Source organism: Mus musculus, chromosome 19 (genome assembly GCF_000001635.26).
Source record: "Mus musculus strain C57BL/6J chromosome 19, GRCm38.p6 C57BL/6J".
In the NCBI taxonomy this organism is placed as follows: domain Eukaryota; kingdom Metazoa; phylum Chordata; class Mammalia; order Rodentia; family Muridae; genus Mus; species Mus musculus.
The window spans coordinates 38,766,729-38,785,424 of NC_000085.6; the positions used below are offsets into that span (position 1 = coordinate 38,766,729).

Below are 18,696 nucleotides of genomic sequence, written 5' to 3' on the forward strand. Positions count from 1 at the left end.
TTTGTAGTTGTAAAATATAATCCTGTGGCACTTAGAATAGATTGTAGATAGCAAACTCATGTTGATGCCGAGTAGGATCTCTTGTGATCTGTAAGAAATGCAGTTTTGTTCCAGTGCTTCCTTTTTATAATATTTCAAATTTTGACCATTGAGAGGTTCAGTTCAAGTGAATGCTATAAGCAAAATAGGGTTTTCAAGTGGTTCTAGCTACGTGATTACCCGAGTAGTTACCCGAGTAGTAGCTACGTGATTACCCGAGTACAACCCCTAGGGTTTGCATAAGGGTTTTATTAACCACCCACCTCATCCATTGTAGCATTCTCTGTGGACAGAAGCTAAGAGAACCAGTTTCTTTGTTTCTCTTTCATCGTCTGTGACCTTGATCATTTGTCTTCCCCTTCAGATCATCTCTGGCCAGAATGTGTGCCCTAGTAACAGCACCGGAAGTCCATGCATTGAAGTCGACGTCTTGGGCATGCCCCTGGACAGCTGCCATTTCCGCACAAAACCCATCCATCGAAACACTCTAAACCCCATGTGGAATGAGCAGTTTCTCTTCCGGGTTCACTTTGAAGATCTTGTATTTCTTCGTTTTGCAGTCGTGGAAAACAACAGTTCGGCGATAACGGCTCAGAGAATCATTCCACTCAGAGCTTTGAAACGAGGTAGAATAAAAGTCCCAACGGTGTCTACAGTGCCAGGGCGGGGTGTTTTAAAGCAGAAAATGAAGTAAGGAGATAGAAAAGGAAGGGAAGGAGAGCCGGGGTGCAGTAGTAGCCAAGTGAGCCATAGCCGAATGGGAAGCCTAGCAGTATTGGGAAGGTGTGTGTTAGGTGAAAGGCAAAGGCATGCATCCCTGGCTTGTGGGTTGACTTGGCTGTGGTCCTCAGGAATTTCAGTTCCTTGTGTTGCCTCACAAATTGTAATGTGTATAAGACCCTTCTGGAGCTCTTGGTAATAATGTATAGACTCTGATTCAGTAGGTCTCGAGTACAGTCCAAGAGTCTGCCTTTGAAGTCCTTCTGGGGATGCTGATTGCTCTTCTACTCTGATATCAAGTTACACATATGTGCTCCCCACATCCATACTCAAGCTGGCATCCTCTGGGTTCTGCAAACATGTTATACTCTCCCACTTTTCGCTCACTGCCTGTCTCTTTTTCCTGTGCAAGCAGCCCCTGGTCACTATCTGTGTTTGGTAGTGTTCAGAATAATATGCTACAACCAAATCCATTTTCTCACAGTCTTGAAGGCTAGAAAGCCCAAACCAAGATGTCAGAAGGTTTCATCTCCTCTAAGACCTCTCTCCTTGGTTTGGCTTTCTAAAGTATAGTCACATAATCCTCATTTGTGTATGCATGTCTAGTGCTTCTATCTTTGAAAATGGTTGCATTTATTTATTCCATGTGCATATGTGAATGGACGCCTGTGAAGGTCAGAGGTCAGCTTGAAGGAGTTAATTCTCTCCTTCTATCACGTGGGCCCTGGGGATCAAACTCGGGTTGTCAGGCTTGGCCAGATATGCCTACCCACTGAGATGTCCCTTAATTTCCTCTTCTTCTGGGGTCATTGGTCTTATTGAATTAGGACCCACCCTCAGAGCAGCACTTTAACCTCACTAGACATTAAAGGCACCACCTCTGTGGTCACATTTTCAGGTACTAGGGGGCTTGGATCTTTACGTATCAATAAGGGGGGTCATAATTCAGGTCATTATAGTTACTAGAAAAGTGTGAGAAAAGACAAAGAATAAATCGGTTGTTTCAAGAGTATCCTGCCATTCCCCACTCTATCCTCTTTAGACACACATCTGTCCCAGGCTTTATTTCTCTGCCTATGTATATAACAATGAGATACATACCCAACAAGACTTCTTCCTAATCCTTATGTTTTATGACTTCCTGGTTTTCCATTTCTAATGTGTATGGTGAGAAACTTCCTATATTAATGACCATACAGCACTTCCAGAGTCTGCATAGTATTGTATTTTATATTTATATAAAATATCTTGCTATTAAAAATATTTAGTGAAGTAATTTTTAAAGTGGAAAAAAAAAAAGCCTTCCTGCACATGTGTAGCAAATGTGCTACTTGATCTTCATGTGGGCCCCAAACAACCAAAGCGGGATCTATCCCAAAAGCTGTTGCCTGTATGTGGGATATGTTCTTCTAGCTGGGCTGCCTTGTCTGGCCTCAGTGGGAGAGGATGTGCCTAGCCCCACAGAGACTTGATGCACCAGAGTTAGAGGATACCCAGGGGGGGTCCCACCCTCTCAGACAAGAAGAGGAGGGGGAATGGTGGAAGGATTGTGGGAGGGTGTGACCAGGAGGTGGGCAGTGAGCAGGATGTAAAGTGAATATGTAATAAAAAAATGAAAAAAAGTATTTAATGATGAATGTTTTATGAAAACCAATATTGACCTTTGGTAAAACAGAGATAGTAGCTGCCTTGGTAGCTAAATCACCAGGTTTCTCTATTTGTTGCTGTTGTTTTTTAATTTAATGATTATTCATTTGAATCTAAGTTAGAAAGAGTATTGGACACACTGATTAGTCATGGACAGTCCAGCCTTGAAGGACAGCTCTCTTACAGTGAGAGGTTTCTACTGGCGTGCCTGCTGCTATCCACTGCTCCTTTGGGGGTGTACTGACCACCGTGGAGATCTTTGCAGCTCTCAGTCGTGCATTGTTAACAGGCTTTCCTCGATTCTGCATCCTTCCAGGATATCGACATCTTCAGCTGCGGAACCTCCACAATGAAATCTTGGAAATCTCTAGCTTATTCATAAACAGCAGAAGGATGGAAGAAAACCCCTCTGGCAGTTCCATGCCAGCCTCGTTGGTAATTAAGTTCTTATTTCAGTCAGCATACCTGCAGGACTGCTACATCGAAGGTGGCCTCTCCTGGGGTACATGAGAGTGGCCAGTGAGCCACTGATTAGGTAGCTATGGAAATGGCAACAACAAAAATGGCTGACTCTTTGGCATTTAGCTATGCAGTAACTTACTGGTTAAGACCCCACGGCCAGTGATTTTTGATAATGACTGGACCAGGGCTCACCCATCTAAACAAGGATCACTGCTCCAATTTACTGGTTAATTATATTATTCTTCCTCTATAAATTAAAAACATATGTGACAGTGTGTCCAGACTCCCTCTGGACAGGCACTTTCTCTGACCACTTTTATCACCACCTCAAATAGCCCTGCCTTCTTCCCTGGCCTCCCTTCCCTCACCTCTGCTGATCTCATGCTGTGTGCCCTCAGCCCTTATTTTCTTGGGTCTCCTTCTTCCTCCCTCCCTTTCCCTGTATCATTCTATAGAATCCTTGGCTTCACATCTATGTCACCTGAGGAACTTTTAAAAGTGAAAGCTGACACACATTTCATACCATACCCATCCCTGCACTTGCTGGAAAGAAGCACTGTAATTTCAGTAAGTTGACACTCTGGTGGCGGAATTTCCTCTTGACTGTGGAGGAAGATATAGCATTGACTTTTCCAGCACATCAGCTTGGCATCAAGTTACAAGTGGGTCCTAGAGATTTTGTGTTGAATGGAGCCTAAAACTACTGTGTTATATGGAATTCATGCGAAGCCGTGTGGTCTTCATTGACAGATGTTTAATACTGAAGAGAGGAAATGTTCTCAGACTCACAAAGTCACAGTGCATGGTGTCCCAGGTCCAGAGCCCTTTGCTGTTTTCACTATAAACGAAGGCACCAAGGCAAAGCAGCTTCTCCAACAGGCAAGTCCACGGAATCCATGGTTAAAGAAAGTCAGCCTCCAAAATGTATGGATGTACATGTGTGTATAAATATGTGTGTTTGTATACACATTCACATAAATCCATAAAGGTCCACATGGATGATACATCTTTTATTCACTTATCTATAGTTTGTTTATCTTTACGTGTCAGGGCTTGAACATATAGCTTTGTGCGTGCTAGGCAAGTGCTCTACCACTTAATCACAACCACAGATCTTTTATTTTTATTATGAGACAAGATTCTCCCAAGATGACCTTAAATTTCTAATTCTCCTGTCTTTTGATTGTTTGAAATCCTAAGGATAGTGTAAGGGTTCTCGGTTCCACTAGACAAGCTAGCTTACCCCTAGAGAAGAATTTCTATTGATTCACTGGCCTTACATCTGCACACACTGGTTCATCCTTAACCCATTTTAGAACTGCTTCTCTTCGAGAGTAGATCAAGAGGTATGCCCTGGGTCTTCCTCCGGAGTTAGTGCATATGATGAAAGGTAGCAAGAACGATAGGATGCATGGCAGAACTAAAAACCAATCCAGCAGCCATGCATAACCATTGATCTTGTTATATTAATAACATTAATAGTAGTTACTTCTCTCATTTAAGGTCACATCTCTATGAATAGTGCAATGTTTGTGCAACATTTTATAACTGACTTAAGTAGCATCACAGGAAACTGCTTAAAGTCCGAATCTCATATATATATATATATATATATATATATATATATATATATATATATATATATATAATCAAACAAAAGCCACTGCTTAAAGTTTGGGGTGGTTTTCTATTCCTTGATTGCTTTTAGTCAATCAGTCCAGAATCTTTAGTGTGGAATCACTATTACGATTTTATAAAATCAGGGAAACTTCCCATAGCCACTAGTGAAAGCAACACCATATTGTCTCCCCATACAAATAAACAAGTGAGCCCTCAGTGCTGAGAAAAAGTAGTGTTGAGTCTCTTGAGAAGATAACAGTACCAACAGAACCCCTGAAAACTTCTCATCTTGAATAATTCTTATAGTAGCAAGTATGTGCATAGTCTGAACAGTTTGCCTTAGCCCCTGTGGAATTACTAGAATTCCTAGTAGTAATTGCTGTCTACTTTAGACCAAGGGATCAGAGTTGTGAGAATTTTTCTACTCCTACCATCCTTACCACCTTAAACTCTGCTTCCCCTCCAAGTGAGAAATGTTAACCGTGGCCATTGCATCTTTGTCAGGATCATGGGAGATGGGTGTTTGCTAATCCAAGCTAGGTGGTAGCAGTTGGGTCCCATCACACAACCACCTCTCAGGAGAAGGAAATAAAGAAGATGTCTTTGAGCTGGAGAGATGGCTCAGTGGTTAAGAGCACCGACTGCTCTTCCAGAGGTCCTGAGTTCAATTCTCTGCAACCACATGGTGGCTCACAACCATTTGTAATGGAGTCTAATGCCCTCTTCTGGTATGTCTGAAGAGAGCAATGGTATATTCATATACATAAATATATCTTTAAAAAAGCAAGGACAAAAAATGATGTCTTCACTATCACTGACACTGCAACAGAAATCTATATGAAGGGACTGAAAAAGAAAACATCAGTAAGACTCTAATAGCATTCCCATTTTATAGATGGAAACACCAATTCTTCTTCCAGTGTTCCAAAGGCAGTATAAGTCTTTACAGCCTCATGCATGCTAAGCCAGTGTTCTACCACTGATATATCCTTAACTCAAAACAAATAAGTCATAAAAGGAATCTCAGACTTAGGTCTAACTGACTCCAAAGCTCCATCTTAACCATTTGATCGTGCAGAGTCCAGAGTCAACAAAGAAAAAAAAACAAACTCTTTAGGCACAGTGTCAGGAATCTACTGAAAGGAGAATTCCCAGACGAGAACTTAGCCCTGTGAGCTTTCCGTGAGAAGATAGTTATTTCCCTGGTCAGAAACAGAGATGTTATTTGCAAACTGCGCTGGGTCCTTTGCCTCAGTCCTTCCTTGCAAGATTTCAAAGAACCAAATCCATGGAGTGAGAAGCCTAAAATTTTAATTCAATAGGATCTCTCATTCCAGCAGTGGGAAAAATAGTTATGCTGTCTGGGGATTATGAATAAATTGCGTCATTGCCCAGAGTGAACATAAACAATCTTTTTTGGGGCATATAAGAATTATTACAGCTCTAGAAAGAATTATGCAACACTCCTGTGTAGTAGTTAATTTATAATTTTCACTTGTAAATTACACAGCAAGTCCGTCAGAACGCCGTGAAAGCAGACTAGTGTTCAGTTTGTGCCACTCTTCAGGGATGTGCCTCACGCTCTCTTTGCTCTTTTCTTTAGGTTTTGGCAGTTGACCAAGACACCAAATGTACTGCCACAGACTATTTTTTGATGGAAGAGAAGCATTTTATATCTAAGGAAAAGAATGAATGCAGGAAACAACCATTCCAGAGAGCTGTGGGTCCAGAAGAAGATATTGTGCAGATTTTAAACAGTTGGTTCCCAGAAGAAGGCTACGTAGGCAGGATTGTCTTAAAGCCCCAACAGGAAGTAAGTATATCCTGGACCAAGCCTGGTTGGTGGCTGCTCAGTATGTCATCAGCCACCTCACCACTGAACACCTTCTTTGAGTCCTGAATTGTTATTGCAACATGGTTTAGATGATTTTTCTCAAAGTGAATATGGAGAAATGGTTTAATTTTCCTGCACGTGTTCAGATGGTTAACTAAAGAAACTCTGCCTAAAAACACCATCCTTGTAAAAAACACAAAGGAAGCAGGAACTTAAAGGATTCCTGTGTGCCTCAGCTGTAGGTCCAGTGCTGTATTTGTATGTGTGAAGCTGTTTCTGTAAGAGTCATCTTAGACTAGCAGCCCTATGGGAATGGCCTGAAACCTCATATAGAAACAATCGCTGGTATCCAGGCATTCTGATCTCATGGCAGTTGACTTGATCACTGAGACAGCAAAGACTGATGGGTATATAGTCTGATAGAGATATGCTGGACAAAGGATGATTTATGACCATGTCTACCCTCCCCCTCCCCCCGCCACTGCCCCAGAATAGAACAGAATAGCAAGAAATATTATTATTCTACTCATAGAATTTAAAACTTATGAATTATTTATTTGTGGCATTTTCCACTTCATATTTTCAAACCAAAACAAAGGCTCAGATGAGGGAGCTGCCACCCTGCCTAACACTGAACCTGTTGACTCTCTTCTGGGTGTCTCATAAAGCTTTGGCTTAGCTGGAGTTATCCAGCTTTTACAGTCTATGTAAAGATTCCCAAATCCAAAAGTCAGAAAAATCTGAAGCACGTCGGGTCCGAGGCACTTCAGATAGGGGATAATCAACATGTAAAAGGTTCTGAGTTATACATTAGCAACAGTGTGTCTTTGAAAATATTCTACAGTTTCACACAAACTAAAGATAATCTCTCAGATTTAATAAGAATTATTAAACATTTATGTATGCTGATACTGCATGGTTGTCCCCTTGAAAGGAAAGTAAGAAACAACTCAATATCCATTGGCTTTTGTTTTGAATTTGTCTGTGGAGTAGTTTGCTTTGCAGAACAATCTAGCAAGGGCCCACTCCTTTACTGTCCCTTTGTAATGTGGGATATAAAGCCATTGCTCCAACATATATCATCAGGATGCGTGACAAATCAAGTGATTAACAGTTGAATCGATTCAGCCATTTAATCCAACATATATTTATTAAGCACCCAATATGTCCTGGGCCCCTGGTCGAGTCTCTTTACTATGTAGTAGAGGTGTAGTTAGTCTGATGTCCATTAGTAGCACATTCATCCTGGGAAGGTGAGCTAGTTTTTCTTACCAGGCCTTCCTTTGTCTATTCTAGTTAGTCACTGTAAGCATAGTCTACAAGCCAGACAGAACACCAGCCTCTCTTCCAGGATCCAGAGCTACATCTTCCTTCTCTACTCTTGCCTCAGACCATAAAAGGCCATACTTTGAGCAAAGAAACATTGTCACTGTTCTCGCCTTTTCTTTCAGGTGTGTAAGGGTAAAGAATAAGCTCACAATGCCTTATGGGAAAACATCAGGAGTTCGGGTAGACGTCTGAAGCCATCTTTAATAGCTCCCTAAGTTTTCCCTGTGTATAGATGTCTCGCTTCATTACTTAGCTATCTGCAAAAAAGTAGCTCCTAAGGGACCGTCCTCTTAGTAAACAAGTAAACACTTCAAAATCACAGAGAGTTGAACTGGCTCAGACACCCATTATTTTCAATTTCCTCGTGATGTAACAGAAATTGTTTTATGCATTAGAAAACTAAGTTTCAGAGACATGAAAATAAATTTGATGTCTTTTGCTAACCTCTGCGGCCACGGTAGAAATCCTGGTACTAGCCACTGAGGATTATCCACACCCAAGGTTGCACTGTAGATGGCATCAGGGGGCAGTCAGCATCTCACTCTGTAGCCCTTATTAGCTATGTAGACCAGGCTTGCCTTGAACTCACAGAGATCTACTTGCCTCTGCCTCCCTAGTGCTGGGACTAAATGTGTGCACTACCATATGTATGTAGCAAAATATGTATTCTTGCTAATTTTTTGAAGCAACATAGAATTTCCTCTCTTTGTATGTGTGTGTGTGTGTGTGTGTGTGTGTGTGTTCACATATACTTGTATACATGTGTGCCTGTGCATGTGGAAGCCAGAGAACCACCACAAGTTCTGTACAGGAGACATCTACCCTGATTTCTTTGAGACAGGGTGTGTCACTAGACTTAGATCTCACTAGGTAGGCTATACTGACAACACAGCAAACCCGAGCGTCAGCCTGTCTCTGCCTCCTGGTGCTGTGATTACAAGCAGGTGATCCCACATCTGGCTGGCTTCTTCTCTACCTTCGTCCTCATGCTCTTCAGCAAGCACTCTGCTGTCCCCTCAGCCACACGTTCCTCTCTTCCTGCTCTGAAGAATGCTAGGCCATAAGTTCTGTCATGTGAACTACCCCCGACACCACTTTTGGATTGTTGGAATATGTAACGATGAATGTTACACATGTAACATTATGGAACTAGAACTGTAAGTGGGGAGAAAAACAAGTTGTAGAATGGCGGGAAACAATCACGTTTTACGTAATAGATAAACAATACCTCCACTCCTACTCCTCCATTGTTTGAGTAAAGTTGGATATGCCAGTCACTGTAAACACCAGTAAACTGTAGGGTTGTGACTCCCTGATTTTTGAAAAGGCCGGGGAGGATCCTTTCCAGTCTTGGTTACAATATGGCACCACCTGGTGGCAGTTTCCAGTGCTGACTTAAGCATCAATGGGAACAACCCTAGGTTGTGGGACCTGTTGAAATGTCCAGGCCATTGGCCACAAACCCTGAATTCTTCTGGTTACTTAGCATTGTTTCAACAGCCTGTGTGTGGAGATCAGGTTAAAAGAATGCCAGGAATAGAATATTCCATGTGAAGTCTTGACATCTGATAGGGTCACCTACCACTTCCTTCATCTCTTTTCCCATGTCACTCTCTTGGAGAAGATAATGTTAAGCTACTGTCATTTGAAAACAGGGCTAAGTAAGTGGACAGAAGCCAGGTTAAAAAAAACAATTACAACCATATTCACACAGAGCCAAGATTTTGTGTGTATCTGTTCACGTACTGGGAAATACACTAATGTATCATTGGCATAAGTACACAAAGGCAGATCACCTAAGAACGGTGGGATTTTGTTTACAGACCTGTTTGCTCATTTGTTTGTTTATGAGAATGAGGTGATATAGAAGGGAAAGGTGAGAATAGGAAATGGATCTTATCATTTTCTTGACTAGGGGAAAAACTTTATTCTGTATGCATATGGTTGTTTTGCCTATATGTGTCTGTATACCAAACACATGCCTGGTGCCTATGAAAGCCAGAAGACATCATCATATCTCCTAGACATGGAGCTACAGCAGCCTCGAGCTATCATGTGGGTGCTGGGAATCAAACCCGGGTCCTCTAGAAGAGTAGCCCGTACCCTTTAGCTGCTATCTTTCCAGCCCATTTGAAGTTTTTAATAAAATAAAAATGAAGGCTGGAGAGATGGCTCAGCAGTTAAAAACCTACACTATTCTTGAAGAAGATGCAAGTTCAGTTCCCTCGACATACATAGTGGTTTATAACCACCTGTAACTCCAGTGCCAGGGGATCTAACATCCTCTTCTGACCTCCAAAGGTTGCTGCACACACATATATACATAAAGAAACAAACCTTCTGAAAAGATGTTACATATAAGAGAGAGGGAAATTAGATTTCACTAGAGTTTACTCAAATCCAATTAGTCAGATAATAATTCCCACATTATTGCGAAGTCTATCAATGTTCACTGCAGCTACTGATTTAGCCTTTTCCCTGTGGGCTTTTCTCATTCCACCTGGATGAGTACTCCATGTTCAAATCTCATTGCCTAAAATTTCTCTTTTGTAACTTTAAAGAGTGTGTGTGTGCGTGTGTGTGTGTGTGTGTGTGTGTGTGTGTGTGTGTGTGACAGAGAGGGAGGAGAGGGAGAGGGAGGAGAGGGAGGAATGGGAGAGGGAGGAGAGGGAAAGGGAGAGGAAGAAAGGGAGAGAGGGGGAGAGAGGGAGGAGGAGGGGGAGGAGGAGGGGGAGGGAGGGAGAAGGAGGGAGAGGGAGGGGGAGGGAGGGAGGAAGAGAGGGAGAGAGGGAAGAAGAGGGAAGAGGGAGAGGGAAGAGGGAGAGGGGAGAGGAGGAAGGGGAGGGGGAGGGAGGGAGAGGGAGGGACGGAGGGGAGAGGGGAGAGGGGAGAGAGAGGGGAGAGGGGAGAAAGGAAGGGAGAGGGGAGGGGGAGAGGGGAAAGGGGAGAGGGAGGAGGACTACTTGGCCATGGACTCTCTCCTTCCACATTTGCATGCAGCCTAAGGATTGAACACATCATCAGGCTTGCAGGTCAAACACTTTATCCACTAAGCCATCTCATCAGCTTCAATGTCTAATATTCCTTAAATATTAACAGTATTTGGGGAAGGAACTTCTCGTCAATATAGCTGTGTTTGTACTGTATTTTCAATAACAAGCAAAACAGTATATTTTCTTTTTAAAAGTTTGTAGCTGGTTTCTTCTCTCAAAATCCATAACTAGTAGGCACCTATAAACTGGTTTATTCTAAGACCTATGTGTGAGTCAACATCACTGGAAATTGAGCCTTTCTTCCCCTCAGAAGCAGGTTTATCTTTTCAGCAGGGTGCATGCAAAAGATCAATGTATTAACTATAAATTAAGGTGATGTTTCCCATATTGCCAAAATACAACTCAAATTTTTACTAGAATTTTTTCTGTTTTCTGAATTGTCTCAGCAGTTCCTCATGTACATATTTTCACTTTAAAAATGCAGACTCTAGAAGAGAAAAGCATTGTCTTCGACGACAAAGAGGTGATCTTGAGCTCAGAGGAGGAGAGTTTCTTTGTGCAAGTGCATGATGTCTCTCCAGAGCAACCTCGAACTGTCATCAAAGCCCCACGTGTCAGCACTGCACAGGATGTAATTCAGCAGGTGAATACTTCCTTGTGGGTCACTGCCTGCCCAGCAGGCACAGGGCTCCCAGCACCATGAGAATCTCCCCTTTCCTCACCCCATGACTCCTTGATATAAATGATTGGGACAAGTCAGATATATGTGCATTGATAATAGCTCATTAATGAATGAAGTTCTAGAATGGGGTTGGAGGCAGGGGGAATACATCTCTTGGTTGGTTGGTTGGTTGGTTGGTTGGTTGGTTGGTTGGTTGGTTTTTTTAAGACAGGGTTTCTCTGTGTAGCCCTGGCTGTCCTGGAACTTACTTTGTAGACCAGGCTGGCCTTGAACTCAGAAATCCACCTGCCTCTGCCTCCCAAGGGCTGGGATTAAAGGCGTGCACCACCACTGCACAGCGGAATACATCTCTTAAGGATAGGAAATATTTTTTCACTCCTGCATCGGATCCTTAGCTAGCATCTATGATGAGTTTAGATCTTTGCTGATGATGTGTTTAAGGAGGTGGCACTGCAGAAATTTCCCCCAAACACCTGAGTAAATACTGAATGACCATCTCTGAAGGATGCCATAGAACACAAGCAGGAAGCCAACTCTGACTGTTGGTCCTTTCGTCTATGTCAAACTGCTGTTTTTGTTTTGTTTTGTTTTAACTTGATTTCAAGGAACGGTTACACACGGCATGTGCAGTCATTGAACTCCTTCTTGAGAAGTGATGTAGCACAGTAAACAACACACAAACCCCTGATCACATGGCTGAGGGTTCAAACCCAGCTCTGTCCCTCACTCAGAGATGTCCAGCAAGATCCCTCAGTCTCACTGAGATCTGTGTCTGAGTTATACTGTGTTTTGACTAACTTCTTTTGTGGGGAGCAAGGGGTTCTGACTCATTTCTGTTGGATAAATCCTCCTCCCGTGTCTGACTTCCCCATCCCATTCCATTTGGCTCTGGCACCACTCACTGTGTGGCAAGTTTCCAGTTGGTTTAATAACATGGAGATAGTACAATGGTACCTCCCACACACAGCTGTTGCAACAAAGGCAGTAGTAACGCATGTGGGGTGCTTCATACAGTGCTTGGCACATATTTGAGTGTGATTTCTTATTCCTGTTGTATGATAACCTGGCTAGTTATTTGCAGTCTCCTTAATTACCTTTGAATTTCAGATTCTCCTTTCTTTTGCTCAGCTTTGTTTCCCCAGAGTACAGCACAGTACTGGATATAACAGGTCATGACTATACATACAATGAATAAATGGACAAATGAAAGATGGTCTTCTAGGAATTGTAAGGAAAACATGTGACTTCTAAAATCCTTCAGCACCCAAAGGTGTGATAGAAGCAGCCTGGTGGAACAGAGAGAGCCTAGGGCGAGATTTCATTTCCCATTGGCTGCCTAACCTTCATGTCTCTATGCTGTGGTTGGTGGTAGGGGATCTGGGTTTAGCCTTCTTAGGTATGTTATTAGCAAGACTTGCTCTGGATTCTGCTTGACCACTGCTGAGTTTAAGCCTCCTCTTCTGGAATCTGCTTTGATTTTTACAAGCATAAGCTTCTGCACCCAAGCCAGGCCATTTGGAAGCTAAGAGGTAACCGGAGAATGTGTGCTATAAACTACAGCTACTCAAATGAAAATGAGGCAGGGTGACCTGGTTTGGAAGATCCTCTCCACCTCTGAAAGGCAGAGCCATTTCTCCACCTTAAATCTTCATTCATGGTGGATGCAAAGGTGGCAGACATTTGGTTCAGCTGACCCTAACTTATCTTTCAGACCTTATGCAAAGCCAAATATTCCTACAGCATCCTGAACAACCCCAACCCATGTGACTATGTGCTTTTGGAAGAGGTGCTGAAAGATGCAGCTAATAAGAAGTCTTCTACCCCAAAGTCCTCGCAGAGGATCCTCTTGGACCAAGAATGTGTGTTTCAAGCGCAAAGCAAGTGGAAGGGTGCGGGAAAGTTCATACTTAAGCTAAAGGAGCAGGTGCAGGTAACGTGGATCCCACATTGCTGTCTTCATAGGTCCTTGAGAGTCAGTCACATCATAATTAATTTGGGAGCTACTGAATCAAGAAAGTTCCTAGTCAGCGGGTCTTGGAAAGCAGTTATTTTGTTTTCAGTGTGCTGGGGGGAAGGAGGTGGGGAGACAAAACGGCATGCTGTCCTGTGTGGTTAAAAGATCCCGGATAGCCTGGTGGTGGGGGTGGGTGGGGAGTGGGAGTGGTGGTGGCCACATGCCTTTTATCCTAGTACTGGGGAGGCAGAGGCAGATGGATCTCTGAGTTTGAGGCCAGCCTGGTTTACAGAGTAAGGTCCAGGACAGTTAGGGCTACACAGAGAAACCTTATCTCAAAACCTTAGAGAGAGAGAGAGAGAGAGAGAGAGAGAGAGAGAGAGAGAGAGAGAGAGAGAGATCCTGGGATAGAGGCCTTGGCTCATCTACTCAAAACTTACTTACCAGAGAGAAATACAAAGGAGTGCATACTACCTCTAAGTATGACATGGGAAAATCAGAAACCTGGATTTACCAGTCCATCAAAGAAGGGTCTTTTTTTTTCTACACAGGCATCCCGAGAAGACAAAAGGAGGGGTATCTCCTTTGCAAGTGAACTCAAGAAGCTCACTAAGTCCACTAAGCAGTCTCGAGGGCTCCCATCACCTCCTCAGCTTGTGGCCTCAGAAAGTGTTCAAAGCAAGGAGGAGAAACCTGTGGGTGCCTTGTCCTCTAGTGACACAGTGGGTTACCAGCAGTGAGCAAGTGCGGCATATTTGTTCCAGGGATATGAAGGTACTGTAGCATTCTGAAATAGTCTTCTCACAGGGTGGTGCCTTGTGCCCTTTCAAGAGGCTTGTCCTCTGAAGACAGGTGGGGATGGGACCTCAAAACAGCACCAGGGTGCTGAAGTTGCTTTTATGTAAGCTTTTAAGATTTTAGACTTCCTGAGCTAGAGAGGTGGCTCGTGGGTTAAAGATGTTTGCTGCAAGCCTAATGACCTAAATTGAATCTGTAGGGTTCACTTGGTAGAAGCAGAGAAATGATTCCCACAAGTTGTCCTTTGACCTCCACATGCATACTGTGGCATGTACACACTCTTGTATTTGCACGTGCTAGTATACACACACACACACACACACACACACACACAATTTATACTTTCTTATTTTGTAGATAACCAAGGGCCCCAAAGTGTCACACAGACTTAAATTATCACACATAGGACTGCCTTAATTAATAATATAAATGAACATTCTTCAAAGGCTATACAGATTGTTCAGTGTTTATTCATTTGGATTGCTAGTAGTTCAGTCAAAACTGTTTCATTTAGACCCAACAACCTCGTCTCTTCTTAACTCTTAAAAAAATTAAAGTATGCCAGGCATGGTGGCACATGCCTGTAATCTCAGCATTTGGAAGCTGAGGCAGGAGGATTACAAATTCAAGGTCAGCCTGGGTTACATAATGAGTTCCAGACCAATTTAGGGAACATGGTGAGACCCCACATCCAGATGGATACTCGATACAAAGTCAGTCTTAGCAGATGGGTGAGCTACAATATGAAAAGAGTGCAGGGGAATAAAAGCTAAGAGCCTCCTTTTCATGGGTTCTTTGGTTAGTTTTTGAGACTGTGTTGGTGGTTTAAATGTGAGTGGCTTCTAGTGGCTCATGTATTTGTTGGTGGTGAAGGATTGGGAGGTGTGGCCTTGTTGGGGGACAGTGATTTAGATGCTTGCCTTTGGATCCCATTTTCTTCTTTTTTTTTTTTTAATTTATTTATTTAGTATATGTAAGTACACTTTAGCTGTCTTCAGACACTCCAGAAGAGGGTGTCAGATCACTTTACAGATGGTTGTGAGCCACCATGTGGTTGCTGGGATTTGAACTCAGGACCTTTGGAAGGGCAGTCAGTGCTCTTAACCACTGATCCATCTCTCCAGCCCTGGATCCCATTTTCTTTGGCAAGTAATCTTTATAAGGACTGAACTGACTTCAGAGCTTTGCTAAACATTCGTGCTTCTCTTTAAAAATAGCCATAGGCACGACTATGTCCACTTATGACCTCCTGCATCACGGTAGTTCCAAGAATGAATACATTTTTTAAAAAAAACTAGTTCTCTCTGTATGTTCTCATCAGTAAACAAGTACGGATGTTTTAGCCTTTCTGGCTGCTATAGTATTTGTTCTAAAAATGGTAACAACTAGTTCCAATAACCACAACCTAAGAATTTCTAAAGAAGCAAATGTTCACCTCAGGCCCACCTGAAGTGGTAACAGTTGGTAACACTTCCCCTTTGTCTAAAGTTGAGGAACATTTACTTGATGTAATAAGAAGGGTGCTTGTTATTTCTCCTAAAGAATTTGCCGTTCCCAGGACAGAAAGAAGTGTTCTACCTCCCGAGGGCATCACTGTACTAGGAAGTAACTCCTTTCCAGAGTGAGCCACTAGAGCTCTAGGGTGCTGTGGTTGAACAACTTGTAACCTGGTGAGGCTGCACACATTTCTGCTTTGATACACTAATTAGCCTATGTGGATGACGTTACAGGGGGAGGTCCTTGACGAAGAGCTATCAAGAACGAACGTGGGGGGAAGAAAAATACTTCACCTCCATCACATTTAAACTGGAAATGGATGATTTCTCAACTGCAACCCTCTTCACACCTGATGGATGTGAGGTTCGTGGAGAGGACAAGCAAAAAGCAAAGGCACAGGTCTGCCAACCAACGTCCTGAAGGGTAAAGCAGGGACACCCAGGCCATTGCCCGGAGCATTACAGGTGGAGAGGCCACCCCCAGGCTTCAGGCAACGAGCTTCACCTGTAAAGGACCAGAGACGGTAAACATTTTAGGGTTGGGGCCCCATGGCCTCTGTGGCACTGAGTTACCTCAGCCGCTGAGTGCAAATGCAGCTGCTGACAACAGGTACAAGAATGAACATGACTGGACAATAAAGCTTTATTTGTGGACACTTACATTGGAACCTCAGAGAGTTTTCACGGGTCACGCATCCTTCAAGTGTTTCAATCACTTAAAATTGTAAAAATATTTTCTTAGTTCAAGGGTCACACAAAAACACATGAATTTGGCTCAAGGACCAGCTTGCTGACCCCAACTTGGGAGAACTGGGAACCAAAGGTATATAGAGGTTAGGAAACCTCAAAAATTGGCCATGGGTTTAATGAGAAGTGGAAGTCTGGGGGCATTGGAAATGTAAATATGTCCTGTAAGATTTATTAACAATTATTCAAATTAGTTCCTATATTGTGTACCCAGGTTCGCTCTTTGGGCTGACTTTCCTCAAACAGAAAAAAATTTTTTTTTCCAAAAGCTCCCGTTCATACGTCCACAGACTGTTCTGTTTTCAGTTCTCACCAAGTGAATCTAGAATGATGTACAATTCAGTGTCTATGGAGTTGTGTTGTCTTCAGAAGAAGCCTAAATCATTTCTAAGAAGCAAAAGTAGACTGGGTTGGCGTTTAAGGTAGATTTATTTATTTTCCAATGTTTATACTGACACTTGTGTATTTATTAGATATTACCTTTCTTGATATTGCTATGGGTGACAAGCATTAGTGGTTCGATCTGTTTCAAGACATCCTAAAAAATAAATCATATGAGCATGAGACTCGGGTAGAGATGCAGAGCCATAGTGTGATCTTCATTTCAGATTCCCTGAGGAGCCGTGGCTCCGAGTCTCACTGGCCATGTGATCTAAGTCATGTTAAAACCTACTTCACAAAACAATCAGCAGAGTGCAATGGACTCTTCTCATCCTCGGGGTGAGGCAAATGGTGACTCATCAGACTGAAGTACGTGTTCGTCCAGAGTCAAGCCTATATTTCATCTTTCAATTGTCCCTGTTCCGCTTGAAGATATTCTTCTTCAAGTTAGAAAACCCACTAAAAATCCTGACTTTTGCTTTCGAGACTTTCCTTTACCAATTACAGAAGGAATAAACAACCCCTTCTTTGCACATTCTAAAAAGAGACATGTCAAAAATACACCACACAGCTTCCCTATCACTGGAAGACTCTGGCTGCACTGTCTTTCTCTTGCCAAGAGAACTCAGACTATTCTCATTTGGCAGTTACACAGCACTAACAGGTTCCCTTTATATTAAATACTAGGTCTGTACCAAGCGCACAGCGCTGCTTCGGTTTTAAAACATATTCTGGAGCCATTTTATCAATTTTCTGTAAATTAAAGAGGCCAAATACTTTGGGTTACCTTGGGTTGAAAATCAAATTACTGGTCTAACCAGCCAGAGCCAAACAAAACCTGCAGGTAATAAGATACCGAGCCAGGCTGGTTTACCCTACCCTTGTGGTCCTCCTTATAATAGATGGAGATTTGATACAGAACTGAAATAGACCCCATATTCAAATGCTGGTGTGCATCCCAGTTTAGGTTAAAGGACATACTCTACTAAAATTGAGTCTCCAAGACTTTAAGCAGAAGAGATTACTAAACATATGCAAAGAGGGCCATCGAGATGACCCAGAGGTGGCCCTTGCCACCCACGCTTTGATGACCTCAGTTTGATACCGGAACCAATGGAAAAGTAAAAGGAGAAAACTGATTCCATAAAATTATCTATCCTCTGTCTCCACAGGTGCCCCCACATCATATAGCATACACATACAAAAATAATAATAAATGAAATAAAAAATTTAAAGTATTAACAGCTTGTCACAGGAATGTGTTACTTAATGAGGACGTATTTTAAGAAATGCATTGGTAGGGAACTTCATGTTGTATGAATGTCAGAATATACCTACACAAGCTAAGATGGCTACTGTGTCACGGAACAAGGAGCTTTTTGGCTTTATTATACATTATGGGGTCACGGTTCTGTTCCATAGCACCCCACACAGCAGTTTATCCATGATCAGAGCACCACTGTAAGGTACATGACTGCATTACAACTCCTTAGCATAATATGGTGATGTTTTGACTGAAGGCTTATCTGAATTATGGGATGTAACTGGTTTATCAAATGAAAGAAATAACCCTATTCATAATAAATTAGCAGGGCCACTAGAATTGCGCCCACCACCATTTTATACTTTTTAGAATACAAGAAATCTGGATAACAAAAATCTTAAACCAAAAAAAGAACAAAAACAAAAAACAACAACAAAAAAAACTTAATCAGTAAAATTGGTATAAAAAAGAACTTAAATATGCAAGCTGGTTCTATTGTATTGTTTATAGATCCCCGTGAGGCAAGAAGATAATCTGGCTCAACACAACTTAATTAGCTGGGCTTGTTCAAACTTCCATTCATTTTAGCCATATTTAAGCACAACACAATTTCGGGGGGGGGGGCGGGGGGAAGGTTTCTAGATGATAACTAATTCAATCCTGTGTATACAACATTTAAGACATGTTTACATTGAAACTCTTTACAAAGTACATATGGCTCCTTCCGTAA

At 42.4% G+C, this 18,696-nt stretch overlaps 1 protein-coding gene across 6 annotated transcripts in view; it reads left to right on the top strand.

The window, feature by feature from the left end:
* Positions 1–18,377, top strand: part of Plce1 (phospholipase C, epsilon 1) — a 304,072-nt gene extending 285,695 nt beyond the window's left edge. For 3 of the 6 annotated variants that reach the window (XM_006527394.3, XM_011247380.2, XM_006527395.4), the window contains 8 exons: positions 404–665; positions 2,723–2,841; positions 3,619–3,747; positions 6,092–6,301; positions 11,129–11,287; positions 13,038–13,256; positions 13,832–14,054; positions 15,809–16,905. In XM_006527394.3, the coding sequence (XP_006527457.1) occupies positions 404–665; positions 2,723–2,841; positions 3,619–3,747; positions 6,092–6,301; positions 11,129–11,287; positions 13,038–13,256; positions 13,832–14,020 (1,287 nt within the window). In that variant the 3' untranslated portion in view covers positions 14,021–14,054; positions 15,809–16,905. Of the gene's footprint in view, positions 1–403; positions 666–2,722; positions 2,842–3,618; positions 3,748–6,091; positions 6,302–11,128; positions 11,288–13,037; positions 13,257–13,831; positions 14,055–15,808 lie in introns of all 6 variants that reach the window. The other 3 variants (XM_011247379.2, XM_011247378.2, NM_019588.2) reach the window with 2 other exon arrangements.
* The last annotated feature ends 319 nt before the right edge of the window (positions 18,378–18,696 follow it).